This window comes from Cornus florida, unplaced genomic scaffold (genome assembly GCF_030987335.1).
Source record: "Cornus florida cultivar Cherokee Brave unplaced genomic scaffold, ASM3098733v1 CherokeeBrave_3.0.0_Hap2_Chr11, whole genome shotgun sequence".
In the NCBI taxonomy this organism is placed as follows: Eukaryota; Viridiplantae; Streptophyta; class Magnoliopsida; order Cornales; family Cornaceae; genus Cornus; species Cornus florida.
Window position 1 is genome coordinate 134533985 of NW_026775581.1, and position 19249 is coordinate 134553233.

Sequence of the window (19249 nt, forward strand, 5' to 3'; positions counted from 1 at the left end):
GCTTGTAGCATGTAGCATGTTGATGGTAATCAACAAGCTAGGTTAAGGTATATATATATATATATATATATATATATATATATATATATAGCCAAATTTCTTGGTAATAAGTGAGCATTTCATGTTCAATGATTTGTAATAATTGAAAAATAATAATCGAGGGTATGGGTCCTTAATTTTGGTGGATTCCAATTGGGCATGCACTCCTTAGCAGTAAGATATGTATGGCTTTCTAAGTACATATGTGTGAATTATTATAATAATCAGTTGTCCCTTTCTTATTTATCTTGTTTGTACTTTCTATCAATTTACATGTGTATTGTCTACTGACATTCTCCAGTGAAGGAGAGAAACAAGGAAGCCTCCATGCCTAATTAAAAAGACATGCACTCTGTGATTCTGATTTGTCAATTTTAGTGGAAGATGAGATATAGAGAGCATCCAATAAGATTAAGTGATTTCTGATAGAACCTACAACCCATCCATATTGGTCCCATCAATGTCGGGGAAGATCCTATTTGTCAAAGTTATTGATAATCGATAAATCAATTGAAAGGTTGCATCGACTAATTAATTAATATTGATCGCATCAGTGTTGAAAAGACCTTAACTATCAAAGTTATTGATAATCGATAAATCAATTGTAAGGTTGAATGAACAGTTCAAGCTCGACTAATTAAGAGCTCGGTTGGGCACAAGTTTAGGTTTGACATCAATGGGAAAATAAAATGGAGCACCTAATTCTTACTTTGAAAGAAAGAGAGTTGGTGGTTAAAAAGCCTTCTTTCTCCTTTAGAGATCATGTTATTGAAATAACTAATTTCAGGTTGCCCAATTGGTGGGCTGAGTTAATCTTAGTGTAAGTTGGGCTATCCATATGTGGTTACTTGGGCTTGTTCGTGGGTTACATAATGCTTGACAAGTTTGTATTTTCTTCGATCATGGACGGTTTGTGTTGTGGGCCTCATTCTTTTAGGCCAGATCTGCTTTTGTAAATACTAAATACATCAATATATTTTCTGAACTTTCCAGAAAAAAAAAAAGATAAAAACCTTATTTCAATAAATTCTTTATTGGTTGGCTTTTAATTTTATGGACAAACTCTAAACATCATAGTTTGTAAGCTTGGTTTTTTCAGCAACAGTAATGCTACAATGTCCTATCGATTTTTTTTTAGATGAATCCAATAGATAGCGTCCAATAAAATTCTTTATTTGTAATTGATAAAAGTAATTTCTCTCCCCCGCTTAGAGTATTTTCTATCACATCTCAATGTGTTAAATAAAAATTGATCGACACTTTTATTATTTTCTTTTCAGTAAACAAGCTTACGGTAAGCTTTAACCTTTGGAGTTTTCTAATTTAAATGTATTTTCCTGCCCAAAAAGTCCATATTCTTCATTTACATGTAAAACATTGCAACAGCCGTTGAGCACTCACTATTGTAATTGATTAAAAAACTAACACAAGACAAAAAAAATTTAAAAATAAAAAATCGCACTCGCTATTGTAATTGATTAAAAAACTAACACAAGACGAAAAAATAAAAAATCACAATAGTAGAGTTCCAATGTGAAATTGAAGCTTCTAATTAGGTTTAATTGCGCTGGAGAAGGACAAATAATTCGGCAATCTTCTCGAAGCTTGTGTGATCAAGAGTGAAGGTCTCCAAGAGTTTGTTGGTGAAACGATGAAAGAGCTCATCAATAATCTCACTTCCGAAGTTGTCTTTGATAAGTCCTTCCCAAGCAGCTCTAATATGAGGCACAAACATTTTGATGTCAGAAGCTGCTTCTTTCATTTTAGGGTCGCGAACAAGAGCTTCCATTTTCACAATTCTGAAACATCCATTTTCCTCTATCAGCTCCTCCAACTCTTGTTGGGTTGGGTTGTACTTGGGGAAGTTGAACGAGTCCACTTTATCTTCACTCACCAATCCCTTCAATTAGGTCATATTCAATTTCAGTTGAGTCACAAAGACAGTTCATCTCTTATATTATTTACTATGGGGTTTTTGATCAATTTCATACAAAGAAGGAATATTTTTTTAAAAAAGTAATATTACTTGCCTCCATATATATAAAGAAGAACATCCTTTTTACAATTGATGTGTCATATTCATTGGACCGTCTGTTATATATTTTAAAAATAAGATTATAAATAAATAAGATAAAAAAACATATTTTATTTTGGTGACGAGGTGATGGAAGGTCTCTTAGAGTATTTCATAACCTATTATCGGGCACATTTAGTCATGTGTTCAATAACACATGTTTCTTGAGAGTGGACTCAAAGGAATTCGAACTCCCAACCTTCCGAATGTGAGGTGAGAATTTTTGCCATTATTTCTTTTGGAATTAAATAACATATGGTATATACTTTTTTAGATTGGTCAAACAAAACCAAATTTATTAAGCCAAGTTTTGTTTAAAAAAAGAGGTTAAATTACACTGAAACCCTTTTAGGTTTGACTAAATTATCCACGGTAATCGAAATAAGACATAATATCATCGTTTACCCCTTAGGTTTGGGGTGACATCATCTGGTCGGGCATTGCCGTGCACTCCTCAAATTAACTACCAACCTCTGGAATGTATTGTCTTTTCATGTTGTACCAAATTTTTTTTTTTCCTTCATATTATTAAGTCATTTAAGGGCATTAACAAGGGTGGACAATGATATTAGCCACTATTTGGATATAATTAGGTCAACTATGAGAGACTGTGAATGTAATTTATCCAAATAAATAAATACTGGGTAAATAAATTTGGAAGAACCCTTACTATTTTGGCCATGTCAAGGAGAGTGGCTCCTATAAGATCCGCAAGTGCAATAATAGGGCTGTGGGAAGGAAGGATCCCAACTGCCGGACATGGGATGAGAAGTGCCATGAGACCTCCACAGACAAGCTCTTGTGCCCTAGCATTAAAAAAAGACTTCATATCTGTACCATATTGAGCTGAGTAAGCCTCCATAACTTGAGTTGGAGCATTTGTATAGTAAATCCTCCCCTTGTTCCATGCAGGTGATTGCTTGTCAACCACCTCCTTTGGGACCTCGGAGAGCCATTGAAGTGCATAAAAAGAGTTGATGAAATGGAGAGAGGCGTCCGGGAATAACCGGCCATGAAAAGAGCCTGGCACACCAGCTGCAAAGTATTGCCTGTCATGAGGCAGAGACTTGAAGAGGGTGTTGAAATCGTTGGAATTATGGTCATTGAAGAATGCTTGGAATTCTATGGCTTCTGAAGGAACACCATGAGATTGGCACTTGAGTTTAATGGATTCCACGATGTTTGACACCGCGATGAATGTGTTAGGTCCAACAGAGCATCCCAAATCTGCAACACTGAATGAATGATTTGAAGAAGTAATTTTGAATTGATTTACATCAAATAGCTCGGCAATCGCCTCACTGATCATGGAGTTGGCAAGGTTCACTCCCCATCGCTGCAAATTGCAATAGTGATTAGTATTTCCGTGATCATGCTAGCTAGTGCATAATTAGATTAATGAAGAGCAGTGATACTTGGACCCAACTCTTAAAAGTAAAATTGTCTAACCTACAAGTTTTGATTGGTCATCTTTACGAATGGTAAGGAAGTGTAGGATTTTACTTCCTTATATTTTGTATATATGACTGAACTAAAGTTTGAATATTACAAGTTGAACGTGACGAAATCAGTCCAAAAAAAAAAAAAAAAAAATTGTATCCATGTAGAAATGTATACCTGATAAGTGGAATTATGAGTGTAACTATGAAGGCCATCTCCACCATTCATGGGTTTAGCAGATGTATCGGCCATCTCTCTCTCTCTTTCTCTCTCACACACACAAACACAGTGAAATAATAGTGTGACTCTGCGTGTATATATACTAGTTTTCCTACAGAGTCATATGCTGGCTTTGGGTAAATGAATCATTTGACAACAACTAAGAATATTGTGTAGCAGCAGGTATATTCTAATTAACCTCAAACCTAGGAGTTGCAAATGAGCATCCAAAAGAAAAATAATAGCTTGGCTTGCCGTCTGCAGGTCAATTTTTCTGATTCCTAAACATCTATCTGGTGGCGATAAGGCCCGGCATGACTCCGGGGATACAAATAAAAGATAATTTTGTTGGCATCGCTAATGTTCTGATACTCGTTTTCCAAATATCACCACTCTTGTATTTAATATTGGGGAGTCGGAAGTAACATTTGGCTTCTATGAGGATGTTGAGATCCTAATTTGGGTGGACCACTTCCAATGTTTAGCATCAATGAAGGACAAATGTGGGGAAATATGGTTCTTGTGTTCGTTCAAGTCCAATCACTCTGCCAATAATTTGGTGCAGGCCCAAACTAGTATGGGGAGGTGATCGCGGCCATTTATTTAGTGGACATAATTGGCATGGTCGAATCAAAATTGGCCCACAGAGTCCATGACTTGAATTAAAAATTAAAATAAAAATTAATTAAAATTTTAAAATAAATTTCTTTTAATTTTAAAATACTGATTCGATGCAAAGTTTTTAATATTTGTATCACCAGTTGTATATCTGCTGTAGAATTTTAAAACATGGATCACTGGCTTGTACTAGTATACAACTTTGCCCCAAAATTTAATTATTGATTATTATTATTTGTTTTCCTTAGGTCAAAAGATTAACCAAATTATCCTATCACATCGCTTCATGACTCTGATTTATTTATTTTAAATTTGCCAGAAAGAAATTAAAATATGTAAGTTCAGATAAAATTATGCTGTGCATGGCTCAACATGTTAATATCATTTATGGTCATTTTCAATATCAATCCTGTGTATTTTGCTCTTAAAAATAAAGTTTATCCAATAATTTATTTTAGGAGACTTCAAAGATGATCGGTACTTTTTCACCTAATAGATGTGTGAATCTATTTTCCATGATCTACAGTGCTCACATGTCACATTTGCAAGTATATACATGTATATACAAACACACACACACACACACACACACATATATATATATGTATAAGCACACATATATAGACGCATTCTTGTGGGTGGCAGTGCATTGATCTTCCAAGAGTAATATTCTTGTGGATGACTTAAAAGCTTGAAAGATGATTGGTCAATAGAAATTCCACTATTTTCGGCGTATACGCATGTTTGTTTGTGTCAACCGGACTCAGCCCCTACATGACCGTCCTCAAGTCTTGTAGGTTGCAGCTTTATAACGCCATAGACAATGTTAACATTAATCAACAATTAAACTCAATTTAGTCCATCACTTTTAAAGTCTGATTGAGTGAAAGACTGGTTTTATTTGCTATACGTACACTGGTACCGGTGTACTGTTTAATAAATGAAAACTTATATTTAATATATTATAAATATGATCGTATTTAAATAACATACAAGTGGATAGGTGTATTTAAATACATTGAAAAAAATTTTCAACCCGCTTAAATTTTATCTCAATAAATTAATTTTAAATTTCAACAATATATTAAAAAATTACAATATACTATATCAAAAATGCGTTATAGGAAAAATACAGACACATGAATTACCATTATAACCTACCACATGAGTTGTTAGATTAGTGGACTAAAGTAGTCTTAAAACTAAATTCATCTAGAAGTATGAAAGGTCAATCAAAACAGAAATTAATACTCTATTATTTTGACCAGGTGATTAAACCTTTCCTTCCTTTTAGGATTTGAACTCCAAGTGGGCCAAAAACTGGTGATGACGTGTCTGAGTCGCATATTTACCTCATCGGAGAAAAATAATGATTTTTTTCTTCTTAATTCACTACTCGTATTACGGAAAAAATGCAAGCAAAAGGATATATGACACAATTTAGCAAACAAATAAATTATACATCATTCCCCTTTCTCTATTTAATTCTTTTTTTCTTTTATTTCATCAAAAATAAATTTTGACAAGTTCCTTTTACTAATTAAAAAAATACAACTCAACAAACAAAAATTGTCTATTCACAGTTGATGGTCCAATATTCTATAATTACAAAATCAGAAAAATAATAAATAAAGATGATAACATTTTTTTGAAATAAATTTAATCGTCCTATCTTATAAAAATCAGACAATTTTTTCTTGTTTGATAAAAAATTGATTTTGAGGAATTTCTTTTTCTTTTAAACATCAGAGAAAATACGAGGAAATTGCATCCTTTTTCCCCTTTCAGTTCTCTTTATTTTCCTGGTTGGTTCCACAATCGAAACAAAGACCAGATCTAATAAAAGTGAAGTTGTTGAAAATTTATGACTAGTCAATCATCCGTTTCAATTCCAAAGTGACCAAAACAAGTGAACAAGAAATTTGGTTGAGTGCTAACAAACATAACCGTACCTTTATTAAGTACCGAGTTTACTACTAAGAGGTTGGGGGCAAGGATCCTCAGTAAGAAAAATTATCTCCAAATATCTACAAGTATTAATCTCACGACTACTAAAGCATCACATCAACAAATATTTGACTCATTGAATACACTAAGGGCTCGTTTGGCATAACTTTTGCTTCTGCTTTTAGATAAAAGAGAAAGAGATCATAAGTTATCACTTCCATTTGGCTGATGTGTTAGTGTTGGGAAATTATATTTTAGAAGAGCTTTTAATATCAGAAAAGTTTTTCTGAATGTGTGGCAAAATATTTGTTAAAGCTCTTTTATTACTGAAATAATTATTTTACCCTTAAATGGAGTGTTATTTTGGATTGTTTGGTAACATAGTAGTTAACTGTTTTTTCATACCCAACTCTTTTCTAAGCACAGACAAATTCAATATAATATAATTTAATTTCACATACCAACAATACATTGTGCTTAAAAAAAAATTACCAATTCATCTCATCATTAATATAACAAAATAAAATATTTATCTAGGCATAAGTTTCGGATAACTCCCATCTTAGTAGTACTTGTGGTCGAAATATCAATTTTTTCAATCAACAAGATGATATTTTCTCCTTTATATGGTGCTAAAAAGCCCATTTATATTTGGATAGTGAACATCAATCAAGTAATATTTATCTACAAAATAATAAATTCACTGATAATGAAAAATTATTATCAATATCAAAAAGTATAATAATGATAATAATAATAATTAAGAGAATGTAAACACCATTTGACAAATTTTGTAGCTGGATCTCGATATGTCCCATGTATGCTCCGATGTGTTAATATAATATATACACATGTACACACGCACGCGCGCGCGCGCGCGCACACACACAACACATATATATCTTATAAACTAGAACTTTTAACAACATTCAACTCCTATATATATATATATGTAACACATGAAATATAAATCAAATCCTAACAAAAAAAATTGGGATTTGAGAAAAATTTTTATCCATGAAAAAAATTGGATTTTGATACCTAATTAGCAATATATTGAAGAAGTAGAAAAATTAAAGAATGTTCCTGTTCAGAAAGTGCTCTTAACCGTTGTGATTGATCCTATTTTTCGGATAGTCAATCACTAGAAGCCGGCATAGGGTGGTTTGGTTTGGGGGGCAAGACAGAAACAATTACTATCAAGGAATTGGGAGAAGCCAGGACCAGGATTGATTTATCAAGTCAAATGGAGGGGGAAAGCCTAATCAAGCAAGAGATAAAAATAAAAAAAAAAAAAACAAAAAAACAAAAAAAAAATTCTTATACTGTGCTAGGCCCTTAAAATTTTACTTACTTCTCAGAGACTATCATTACCTAGATTGATATAGAGAGGGAAAAAAAAAAAGGGGTGTAGCAGACCTTGGTAGAAGAATCAACGTAATTACCGAATATGATGATAAACTTTTAGATCGACTGCGCTTGAGTTGTAAAAATTGTCGTTTGATTTGCGTTAGGGTTTTGGAGGAAGACGTCTTTTTATAATGGCATATGTTGTAATTTTATTTTCTCACTGTCTAAATAGAAGGGTACGCTTGGAATATTAAAAGTTTCATTAAACTCATAAATAGCTTTCTATGTCTTTGAAAGAAGAGCGTTTTAGAAAAGCTGGGGGTACACAGCTTCTTCAAAACGCTCTTCTAAGGTACAAAAACTCTTCTAAAAAATTAGCCAAACACTACTCAAAATAGCTTTCAAGTCCAAAAAGCCAAAAGTAGCGTTTGAAAAGCCAATCCAAACATGCCCTAAAAGATATGGCACTTCTTAAAATATTTAATTATGTTAAATTACAAGTTTACCCACATAAAAATACTTTTTTTCTCTCTTCCCCTCTCTTCCTTCTCTCTCGTATATATATATATATATATATATATATATATTTAAGAGTCTGAATAATTTTGTTGATTGCCATCACCAAGCATTGGAATTATTAATTGATTTGAAGGCTTCAAGCTGAACAGTTTTGTTGATTGAAGGTTTGAAACATTTGTTCGCCACTTTTCAACGGATTCTTGTGAACCTAATTCGATGCGACACACAACTCTCTGCAACGACATAGAAAGAGAGAAAGAAAGAGAAGGTTTGAGAGAAAGAGAGAGTTGTCAATGGCGGAACAAGAAAAGGAGCAAATTGGGTCTGTTGTTCAAGCGTTGATCCCAAGCTGCGTGCAATATCATCAGCGAAATTGACTGATCCGGTTTTGGGGTTGTTGAAGGGAATGAGGAGAAGAGGGAAATAAAGTTTTTTTTATGTGGGTAAATTTGTAATTTAACATAGTTAGATATTTTAAAAAGTATCCTAACTTTTAGTGTATTTAATGAGTCAAATAATTTATTGATGTGATGCTTTAATAGTAATAAGATTAAGGGTAAAGTACAAAGAGACCCCCTGAGGTTTGAGGAAAGAACAGACAGATGAAAGTTGGCTTGTTTTTGGACAAACACACCTCCTTGTGAAATTTGCCCTCCAAACAGAGCCTTAAATCAAGTGAAAAGTCCATTTTACCCTTCACTATTTTATTAATTTTAATTATAAAATATTTAAAACTTAAATGGCCAAAATACCCTTTTCATATATACTTATACACACACACACACACACACACACACACACACACACACACACACCAACAACCAGTCACCACCGCCCCCAATCTCCACCAACCCCCAACCTCCATAATCACCACCCACTAAAGAAGACGCCAAAAAGGAGCTCTGCCACTGCCACCTCCTCGACCTCACCGGAGCTCAGCCTCGGTTCGAGCGGCGAACTCGGCCTTGGACAAGCCGGGTTTGACTGGGATTGACAGAGACGTTCCCCACGTCGGCGTCTTTCATTCTTGACAGCGGTAGAGAGTTGATGTTTGAGCCTGCAGGGAAGATTTGAGGATGAGATCGGTGCCGCCGCCACCACCACCCTCTTCCCCTCTCTCATACACACGCACACACACACACACACACACATATATATCACCCCCTCATCTGTGCACATCACCATCCCCAATTCTCACATTCGCACGGAAAAGGGCTCTAATTGGACTCAAAACGGACGGCAGAAGCGATGGCCACTTCAGCCTCCTCGGCCTTGCAGGTGACGGTCGCCGGACTGTGCTTATCTGAACCTTGTCGTCATCGGAGCTTGGTCCTCGCCGGATTGTTTTTGCTCATCGATCTCTTGTTGCTCGGTTTCTAAACTTCGCCACACTATTCAGTCCGTGGCCGCATCGTCATCGGAGCTTGGTCCTCACCGGCAATTTCAGGGTTTCACCGGTGCTTCTGGGTTTCGCCGCCACTGTCATAGTCATCGCCGCCACCCCACTGTCGCAGTCATTGCCGATGCTTCTTCCTCTCTCTCCTCTTCACCTCATCTCTTCAACTATGGCCGCCCCTCTCTTCCCCCTCTCTCTACACCCACCACCGCGGCCACAACCACCTTCCATCTGATCTCCCTTCTCTCTCCTCTGGTGAACTGTATAATATACGCAGGCGGGTTCGGGTTCGGGTTTGGTTTCGGGTTTGGGTTTAATCAAAGGGTATTTAAGTCAATTAAAATGTTAATTTTATTTAAAAGGGTAATAAAGTCAATTCACCATCTTCAGGGTCTCTTTGTCCATTTTTCAAACTTGAAGGGGTCTCATTGTCCAAAAACATGCTAACTTTCCTCTGCTTGTCCTTTCCCCAAACCTCGGGGGGTGTCAATGTACTTTACCCTAAGATTAATATCTATAAATACTTAGAGGGAATTTTTTTTTTTTTTTAAGAGAACCCCTTCCCAGAGGTTGGAACAATAATTTGATTCCCCGTGACGAATGAACACAAATGAGAATGAGGTGGTGAGATAGACTCCTGAACCAACATTCTGTAGTACGTATTATTTTAACATCAAATAATTGATCCTCATACCTAAAATTTTAACTGCTAATAAAAGGTATTTAATGATTTCCAAATTTATAACCATATTCTTTGGACGCATTTGTCGGTTTATTTAATGATTGGCCTTTTAACTTAGTACGTAGTATATGTCGTACATAGATTAATTATTATGGTACTGTACCATTCACAAAGGAGATAATTTAGCTAGTTAGTAAAGTACAATATCCTGAATAATAGTGGTGAGAATGAAAAAGCTGATTTAAACAGTGGTGAGAATGATTTATCTACATTACGCGTCAGGCACATGATGAGTTGCTCATTGCCAGCGCCAGCAAAAACGCGGCCCACGCCACCAGCACCGCCTTTCTCCCCTCAATATATATATATATATATATATATGTAGATAGCATATCTACATATATGTATCTGTATGTACTACAAAATGGTTTGACAAACCTTGACTAGAGAGAATGATGCATCCCTCGTTAAAAAAAAAAACAAGCTTTCTCATTCATAACCCACCAACAAATAATATGATCACATGAAATGTCAACCCTTCTTGATCAATTAATGTAATTAGTCAAATTTATGTAATTACTGTCAAAAGTTTGCGAGCAGGTCTGGCTAATAAAATGTGACTAATTTTAATAAAATTTCTATTATCAAATATGTAACATCCTATATTAAAAGATATTATTATAAAATTAACAATAAAAATATTTTAAAAAATATTGTTACAAAATAAATTAAAAAATAATTTATTTAATTATAAAAAATATTTATTATAATGAATCACCAAACATCTAATATGTTTTTTATTTTATTTTATTTTATAGAAAGCAATCTTTTAACCGTTTTATTGATAAAAACATTTTTTTTTTATATATATTCCAATAACAATCTCAAATGTACTATTAGTGTATATATAGAATATTAAATTACATTTCTTTATATTCCAACAACAATCTCAAAGGTACTATTAGTATATATATAGAATATTAAATTTACTAGTCATTATTCACATTGTCTTAAAGAAAAGTTACTGACATTTTTTACTTGTGTTTGATACATTTTGAAAAGTCAAATTTGAAAGATGTGGAGTGAAGGTACGAGACTCACCACATAATGTCACGGTGTTACAAGTGGGATCCACATAGCCACATTAAATTTGAATGAAGTTAAAATATGTTTAAAAAAATAAAAATACAACATTACTCAATAACTTAATATTTTAAATAAATAAACAAACACACACCCACTACACAATAATAAAGCCCTCACATCGTTCTCACAACCTCACCTTCCGAATATCACAACAATATTCATTTCCTCGAATATGAGAAAGCGTGGACTCAACTCTTTTAGTATATAGTATATAAGTAGCTCATTACTTCTAAATACCAAAAACAAATACTAGCAGTAAAAAAGAATGATTTTAATAGTGTAGAAATTAATATGAAATTTCAACAAAATGTGGGCTCCACACGGATTAACAGAGGAAAGAGTGTTTGTGTCTCCAACTAGACATATGTACTCTCCAAACTCCATGTTTTTTTTTTTATATGTTTTCATTTCATACTTTCGCCATACGCGGAATCAAAAAACATTTCAAGTGTCAACCCATTCCACACAACTGGCTCCGAATCTTCTACTCAATACTTTTCTCGGAAATTGACGTCCATAACAGACTTTTTCAGCCTTTTCCCACCCATTCCTATATATATATATATAAACACACACACACTTCGCATACACCCCCAACAACTTCCAAAACAGAGTTCTCTGTTCTTATTCCCAAACCATTCTCTTCAAACTCTCCTCCTCCTCCTCCCTCAATCTCTCATCATTTCTTCTTCTTTCTTTCTCTAAATTTCTCTCTCTCTCTCTCTCTCTCTCTCTATATATATATATATATATATATATATCATGGGCAACTACATATCTTGCACACTAACAGCCCCAACAGGCAAGCACACAAACAGAGCAATAAAAGTGATCTTCCCAACAGGCCAAATCCAACAATTCTACCAACCCATCAAAGCAGCAGAACTAATGTTAGAGACACCGAATTGCTTCCTCGTTAATTCTCAGTCCATTCAAATGGGTCGGAGATTTTCGGCTCTGAGTGCCGATGAAGATCTGGAGATGGCTAATGTTTATGTGATGTTTCCCATGAAGAGATTGAACTCTGTGGTGAGTGCAGCTGATATGGGTGTATTGTTCATGGCCGCTAACTCGGCTGCCAAACGGATTTCCGGTGGGAACTTCAGGATCTTGCCGGAGGGCGGTGAGCCGCCGGCAATGACAGTGAATGAATCTGCAGGTGTGCCCAAGTTGAATCTGGATGATATTGAAGAGTACTCGTCGCTGGAGTTCAAGCACAGGTTGTCTATGTGCAGGTCAAAGAAGCCATTGTTAGAGACTATAGCAGAAGAACCAGTTTGTTCGAGATGATGAACAAAATATATTTATTAGTCTAGGTGCCTGCGTGTTTTGGTGGTGGGCGGTGTTTTTTTGTATACTCGTTTTCTTGCCAAAAATGGGAGAGGAAGAATTAATGTGTCTGTGAATTTATTGAACAATTTCAGAATTACAATTAACAAAATTTGTGTGGTTAATTTCTTTCTATTTCAAGCGGATTCATTTTTGCTTTTGTATCGTATTTATGTTTTTCTTGTATATATATAAATAAATAAATAACTGAAAATCGAATGAATGCACATCCTCATGACATCAACACGTAAAAGATAATATATTTATAGGTGCTGAATCCGCTGATATGCTAAACAAGTCTAATGTTAGAGGATACTGTTCCATGGAGTATGTGCAGCACCCATGTCTATATTGAGGCTTCATTTTGGGGAGTCGGTTTATACAAGTTGAGCTATTGCCGTTCATTTGGTCACTACCTAATAGTCTAAGCTTCTGAATTAAGTGGCAAAAATTCGGTCGGATCTATTACAAATGGATATCACAACTAATCATCACTTCATTTTGATGTAACTGCAATGATGCAGCATTAGTATTACCCAATAGATTAAGTTAGAAAGTAAATGTTTGGCGGTCACTTTTTCAAACTATTTATTATATAATAAAAAAAATTTAGTGCTTAATCTTTTGCAGATGAGTGAAAATTTGTATGATGAGTCTAAATTGACTAAAAAAAAAAATTCAACCTTCGTATCTAAATTTTAAACCTATAATTGGCATAAGGGGACTTGATAAGAATAACGAAATTAAACACAGGGCTTCTTGTATCTCAAAGATATCAGAGAATAGGCATATCAGCAGTGAAACTAGGGGCTACTACACCTTTGCTCTATTAGAATGGAGAAACTTAATGCCTTCACATGATTTGTTAACTAAAATATGAATAGGTGAACCATATAGATGCAATTTTAAAACTATATATGACTGCCCTATTTTTATATTTAATTATTGAATTGAGGCATTTTTTTTGAGAAATAAAATTATAAAAACTCTACTTAAGCCGAAGTGTTGGGCCGAGAGCATCCCAGAAGCCATCATTATTCTTTGGGCTTTTGTGGTCCATATCAGATAGTATAACGCCACACACAGAGAGAGGCACACCCAAACAGGGCCTTACAAAGTGCCTGATTTATTTATTAAAGGTGTTATTGAGATTATTCGTGGATGGTTACGAATATACGAGTAATAAAATAGGACCAGCCTCACCCCTTACTTGGGTGTGTGAGTGTCGACTTGTCAAATTAAAGCATCATTTTGGAAGGTAAAAGTTTGTGGGGGTGATAAAATCACATCAAACTTAAGTAATATAACACATAAACATCTGAACAACTTGAGAAAAAAAAAAGGTTTTATTATACATATGACCATCGGTTTAAATTTTGCTTTCAGAAAGTAAGATAATTTTATTATCAAATAAATTAATAATTCGTTTGATAGGAGTGAAGAAAGCGCGGTGGAGGAAAGATTAGGAATAGTAAATAAATTTGGAACTTATTTTAAAAATAATAAAAATAAAAGAACGACAAAAAGGGATGAAAAAAAGATTTAGATGAGTCAATCTTCAATCTTCATAAATTTTCGTCTATCCAATGGACAGAAGATGGAGTAGAGGGAAGAGAAGCAAGAGTGTTTTAGACACTTTAAATTATAATCCTATCATTCATAATTATTAGATAAACATAATATTGACACGCACAAAATCAATAATTTTATGTTATTTAAATGTTAATAAGGAGTATGTTTTATAGATTTTTTTGGTGCTGATCCAATCATCATTCCAAGTCAGCAATCAACACCATGTCATTGTCCATGGGGGAAAAGGAGGAGATAAGAAAAAGAAAATAATCCACACCAGGGCGTGCTTGCTCCATGCTCAATCCTTGTATTTATGTTTTTGTTATTTCTTGTCATTCAATAAAATTAATTAATTGTGTGTATTTATTATTTTTGTTTTAATATTTTAGTTTAAGGAGTTGATGAAATCACTATATTTAATATTTAGATAAATGTATATATATATTTTTGTTATATTAATATAGTAGTTTTGTAAATCTTAATAATATACATTTCTCAACGAATTTTAGGCCAAAGTGTAAAGGACTGATTCTTTGTGACGGTCGATTAATGGACATACGGGAATGTCGGCCAATATTTACTTAGAAGCTGGTGGAAATAGAGGGAGTGTTCTTTGTGATATGCCACTTAGTGTACATAGTAATGTAGTGTAAATACGTAGAATAGTTGCCACTATTTATAATACATTTTCTAGAGGAATAAGGATTCTTTGTGGTGTTCAAATAATGTACATACAAAGAATGTCGGCCACTATTTATTCTCTTTAGCAAGTAAGAGGTAGTGAAAGAAGTGGTCAAATAGATTTTACAAGAACAGGAAATTAAACTATTTATTTATATAGATATGTGGTGGTGGATTCTCTTCACTTGAGATTTTATTTCTTTCTTGTTTTAATTTTATTTTACTTATTCGTGACAAAACCCCAAATTATTGTTTTAAAATAATGTGTCCCCCTGGTGTAGGTCACGGAACTCTCAGTGCTCGAGCATTGGTTCACAAACAGCATTGTGCTCGAGCATTGGCTCGTAAAATCAGTCCGACAGGTCTGTGTCGGGACAGTTATCTATCGTTTTGGGTCTTATAACATGCATGTATGTCCCAATTGATTTTCATAAATCATAACCAACATAAATTAGACATTCTGAGGTATTAAAATTTAAGATTAACATATTAATTTGCAAGTTCAATCATCCTATATATATATATATATATATACACACACACACATATACATATCAATTACAGACCAAATCACAGCAAATAGATGGATTAAATTTATTGATATTAATCCTTAAAGTCTAGCAAAAGATGTAAGGTTTATCGGTACAAAGGGGAGGAGGAGAACAAATAACTTGCTTTGTGATTTTTGGATTGAAAATCAATTATAACTTTTCCAGTCTCCTTCTCCAACTCTGGCAACCTTCAAGTTGCCGCCGGCCACTCTTCCTTGTTTCCGTCGCCTTCTCCTTCCTCCCTCTCTCTCTCTCGTGTATCAATTCTCGCTGCCTCTCTTTGCCTTAGTTTTCTTTCACGTAAAAGAAAACCCTCCAAACCAATATACACATATATATTTACATGTACTAAATCCTACCCTAAGTCAGGTTAACTAAATCAATTAATAATAAAAGTAATAATAATAATAACTAAACAGTAATAATAATAGTAATATATACACATATACATACGTGTAATTTACAAGAAGGAAAATACACTAATATATATATACACACACACACCTCCCATAGGCCTTAAGCCTAGTATACATATCCTACCCTAAGTCAAGTATGTTACGTATTGTTCATATGGACCTAATTTTGTTACACCGCGACTACGAACCTTAGTTACAACATGGCCGATTGAAGTTATTGAGAACAAAAGAAAAACCATTGTAAAAGAAATAATTAGTAGGCGCACACAAAAATAGAAGAAAAAAATTTATGAGGTTCAAGTTTTAAAAAAATAAGAAGAAATAACAAGTTTTAATTTGAATGAATCTTTAACTGATTATGATCTTGAGGAGGTAGAAGAGATCGCTAAGTGTTTGATGATGTTTTCTAGGGGTGTGAAGAATTGGGGTGAGTCTAATTCTGTTACAGAGTCTTCAGAGAATAACTATGATTTTTTAAAGCTCAATCATGGAATAGAAGGAAGGGAATTGTTTTAAAAGATGGTGGGATGTTAGTATGTGATGGTGCTATGACTTGGAAGATGAAGAAACCAAGACAAAAGTTTTATTCTTCTATTTCGGGTTCTGGGAATTCTTTGTTTGAAAAGAATGCATCTGAATTTAGTGATTTTCATTCTGGATTTGTGAATGATGATGAAAAGAATGTTGAATTGGAAGTTTCTGTTGATGGGTGTCCAAGGGATGATGAATTGAAGAAGCTTAAACAGAATGATCAATCTGGAATTGACTTGTGTGATCCTGAAATCCAGAAGGGAATGGAATCTACAGAAGTGTAATTGGAGAAGGATTTTGAATTGGATCAAGCTGACTCAGAATTGATGAAGTCTAATTCGAGTAAAAATGACAGGTTTGATGTTCATGATCCTGAATTGGGGGAAAATTCTTGTGACAGAACAAACATGGCTGCTCCTGACTATGAAATCTCAATTGATTATAAGAAAAAAGGCCACTACGAGTGCAGGGCCTGCAACAAGGTCTTTCACTCTTACCAAGCACTTGGAGGCCACCGAGGTAGCCATAAGACAATCAATAGCAGCTCTGTGCTGAAGATGGAGCGCTGCAAAAAATCTATCCAAGCAAACCTTTTCTGTGGTATTGAAGCTAATTCCAAGCTTGACAAGCATGAATGCAGTGAGGATTCACCCAAGGAGGGACTTGGTGGAGTGGCTGTGACGAGTTGGGAGTTGGAAAAGAGCAAGGAGCACAAATGCCCGGTCTGCTTTAAGGTTTTTGCATCAGGCCAAGCTTTGGGAGGTCACAAGAGGGCTCATTATGCCGGTTTCTCTGAAAGCGGCGGAGCCAAAGAGAGTGTGTTAGTAGAGCAAGAGCTTCCTGTTATTCACAACACATTCGATGTTAATCTCACATTGCCTCTTGAAAAAGAGGCCACTGATGATGTTAGGTTCAATCTTTGGTGGTTTGGAAGCAACCACGAGCATGAGCCACTAGTGATCTCTAATTGATAACACATTCCATTCATGGTGTCCATGAAGTTTATTCTGTGTAAAGACAGCTTGGTGGGAGAGTTCACTACAGTTTTTAGGATGACACACAGGTATACTCATTCCAGATAGTTTCTCTTCCATTTTCATGTATTCTTTTGATTTTTTTGAATTCTTTTTCCCATCTGGAAAATTGTTCCCCTGTTGTGAAAATTGGAACTTACTGACTTATCTTCAATTGAAACTTCAAAATTTTAATTGAAATTGTCTTTACAATTCTATGAATAGGTGAGCAAGAAGTTCTTGGTTGATATGTTGAATTTTAGTGATTACAAACCTAAGAACAGTGGAGAACACGTTATTGTTTAAATGAAGTTTGAAGATCTGAATGAGTGAGTTTCTGATTACTTCGCAGATTTTGAAGATTAGTTGAAAGTGATCAATCTGTTTAAGTAGGAAGGAAACAAATTGATAAAAATGCACAAAAGATGGCATCATAATATGGTGGTTTAGTCACCTACCATATTAACCATCACACTCATTTCAGATCCATGCCTTTCCCTTTCAGTTGGTGTTCTATAAAAATTCTTGCATCCTCACCCTATTTTTCAATTTTTTTTTTCTTTTTCTTTTTTTGGTATAAAAGAACCTTGAGTTTGGAAGAATGACCTGGCTACTTTATTGGAAGCTATAGCCAAAAAAATATAATAAAATATCATTAATTGGTGTTACTCCTTCACTCCTATTATTATTAATTTGAGAGTGCATTACTAAATGAATTCCGTATAGACCTAACTTTTAGCTTTATTTGCATAAAATTATGTCACTTCTCTCGAACATATATATATATATGATTTACTTGTGAAGCTTTTTTTATTTATTATTTAGTAAGTAATTCCTAGAAAAACTTACTAAAGAGAACATGTAACTATGAGGCAGGGGTGAGGGGACCATCTCATGTCTACAGGACTACATCTTCTCCTTTTATTTGGAAAAATTAGTACATTGTAATACTTGTTAGTTGTTACTTGTCTCTCACTGATCTCACTCTCATTTTCTTTATACTACATGATCTTCCTAAGCTAGTAGAAATTGATGAAGCCGATGAACCTAATTACAGTGTCGGGAGATCCATTTTATAGCCTTAGCCTTCAATTTCAATTAGAAGAAAATGGTGCCTCCATACTTTAAAACAATAGTGAAAAAGTGATAGCATGCGGTACTTGTGACCGAACAAGTTATTTTATTTGAAAGTTGGACATAGAGTGATCTTCACCATTCCTATGTGCACGGAATGTGGCTGCATTTGTAGAACACTCCTTGATAGGCAGCAGGTCTTATACAGAGCACAGGATTAAGTAAACACGCTATTTTAAAGACACTAAAGTTATGTAACACTTGTGCATGTATTTAATTTGACAATGTAACATTTATGCAATATATAACATCAAGATGTAACATCATCCAATTAACAATGCAATATTTTTATATTGTTAAATCCTCAATTTTATATTATTGTATAGCGTTACATGCATAATTTAATTATACACAAAATACAAAAATGTACTAGAGAGGATTGAGATTCCTTAATTTAGATTGATTAAATACATCATTCAGTTGAAGTTTTGGAGGTAACAATTTATTTATTTATTTATATGGACTTATTGATTAATACATCTTCTTATCATATCTTTGAAATCAATTTAACTCAACTCAATGTAGCTTTTTTTTGGACCTACTTGAAATTGGTTACATGAACACAGTTAACTAATTTAATCTTCTCCTTCCT

At 34.2% G+C, this 19249-nt stretch overlaps 3 protein-coding genes across 3 annotated transcripts; 2 read left to right on the forward strand and 1 right to left on the reverse strand.

Annotated features, from left to right (window-relative positions):
* Window positions 1–1312: 1312 nt before the first annotated feature.
* On the reverse strand, window positions 1313–3884 carry LOC132282194 (loganic acid O-methyltransferase-like). The gene is made up of 3 exons (XM_059783809.1): window positions 3662–3884; window positions 2784–3449; window positions 1313–1939 (listed from the first exon to the last, which is right to left on the reverse strand). The coding sequence occupies exons 1-3, from the start codon at window positions 3803–3805 to the stop codon at window positions 1598–1600; spliced, it is 1152 nt and encodes a 383-aa protein (XP_059639792.1). The 5' UTR covers window positions 3806–3884; the 3' UTR covers window positions 1313–1597.
* An 8142-nt stretch (window positions 3885–12026) lies between these two features.
* On the forward strand, window positions 12027–12884 carry LOC132284437 (uncharacterized). Its single transcript, XM_059786553.1, has one exon. It carries the CDS (start codon window positions 12193–12195, stop codon window positions 12718–12720), a length of 528 nt encoding a protein of 175 aa, XP_059642536.1. The 5' UTR covers window positions 12027–12192; the 3' UTR covers window positions 12721–12884.
* Window positions 12885–16527: 3643 nt separating this feature from the next.
* On the forward strand, window positions 16528–17481 carry LOC132282195 (uncharacterized). The gene is made up of 2 exons (XM_059783810.1): window positions 16528–16790; window positions 16866–17481. Exons 1-2 carry the CDS (start codon window positions 16528–16530, stop codon window positions 17479–17481), a joined length of 879 nt encoding a protein of 292 aa, XP_059639793.1.
* Window positions 17482–19249: the final 1768 nt, after the last annotated feature.

Bases quoted from the DNA above. Each gene is read 5' to 3' on its own strand.
- LOC132282194 (XM_059783809.1), bottom strand. From the start codon at position 3,805: ATGGCCGATACATCTGCTAAACCCATGAATGGTGGAGATGGCCTTCAT. The intron at 3,450-3,661 runs TAATATTCAAAC...TGCAATTTGCAG, and splicing joins ATTTCGTCACGTTCAACTTG to CGATGGGGAGTGAACCTTGC. The intron at 1,940-2,783 runs GTAAGGGTTCTT...ACCTAATTGAAG, and splicing joins TCCTTGACATGGCCAAAATA to GGATTGGTGAGTGAAGATAA.
- LOC132284437 (XM_059786553.1), top strand. From the start codon at position 12,193: ATGGGCAACTACATATCTTGCACACTAACAGCCCCAACAGGCAAGCAC.
- LOC132282195 (XM_059783810.1), top strand. From the start codon at position 16,528: ATGACTTGGAAGATGAAGAAACCAAGACAAAAGTTTTATTCTTCTATT. The intron at 16,791-16,865 runs GTAATTGGAGAA...TAAAAATGACAG, and splicing joins GGAATGGAATCTACAGAAGT to GTTTGATGTTCATGATCCTG.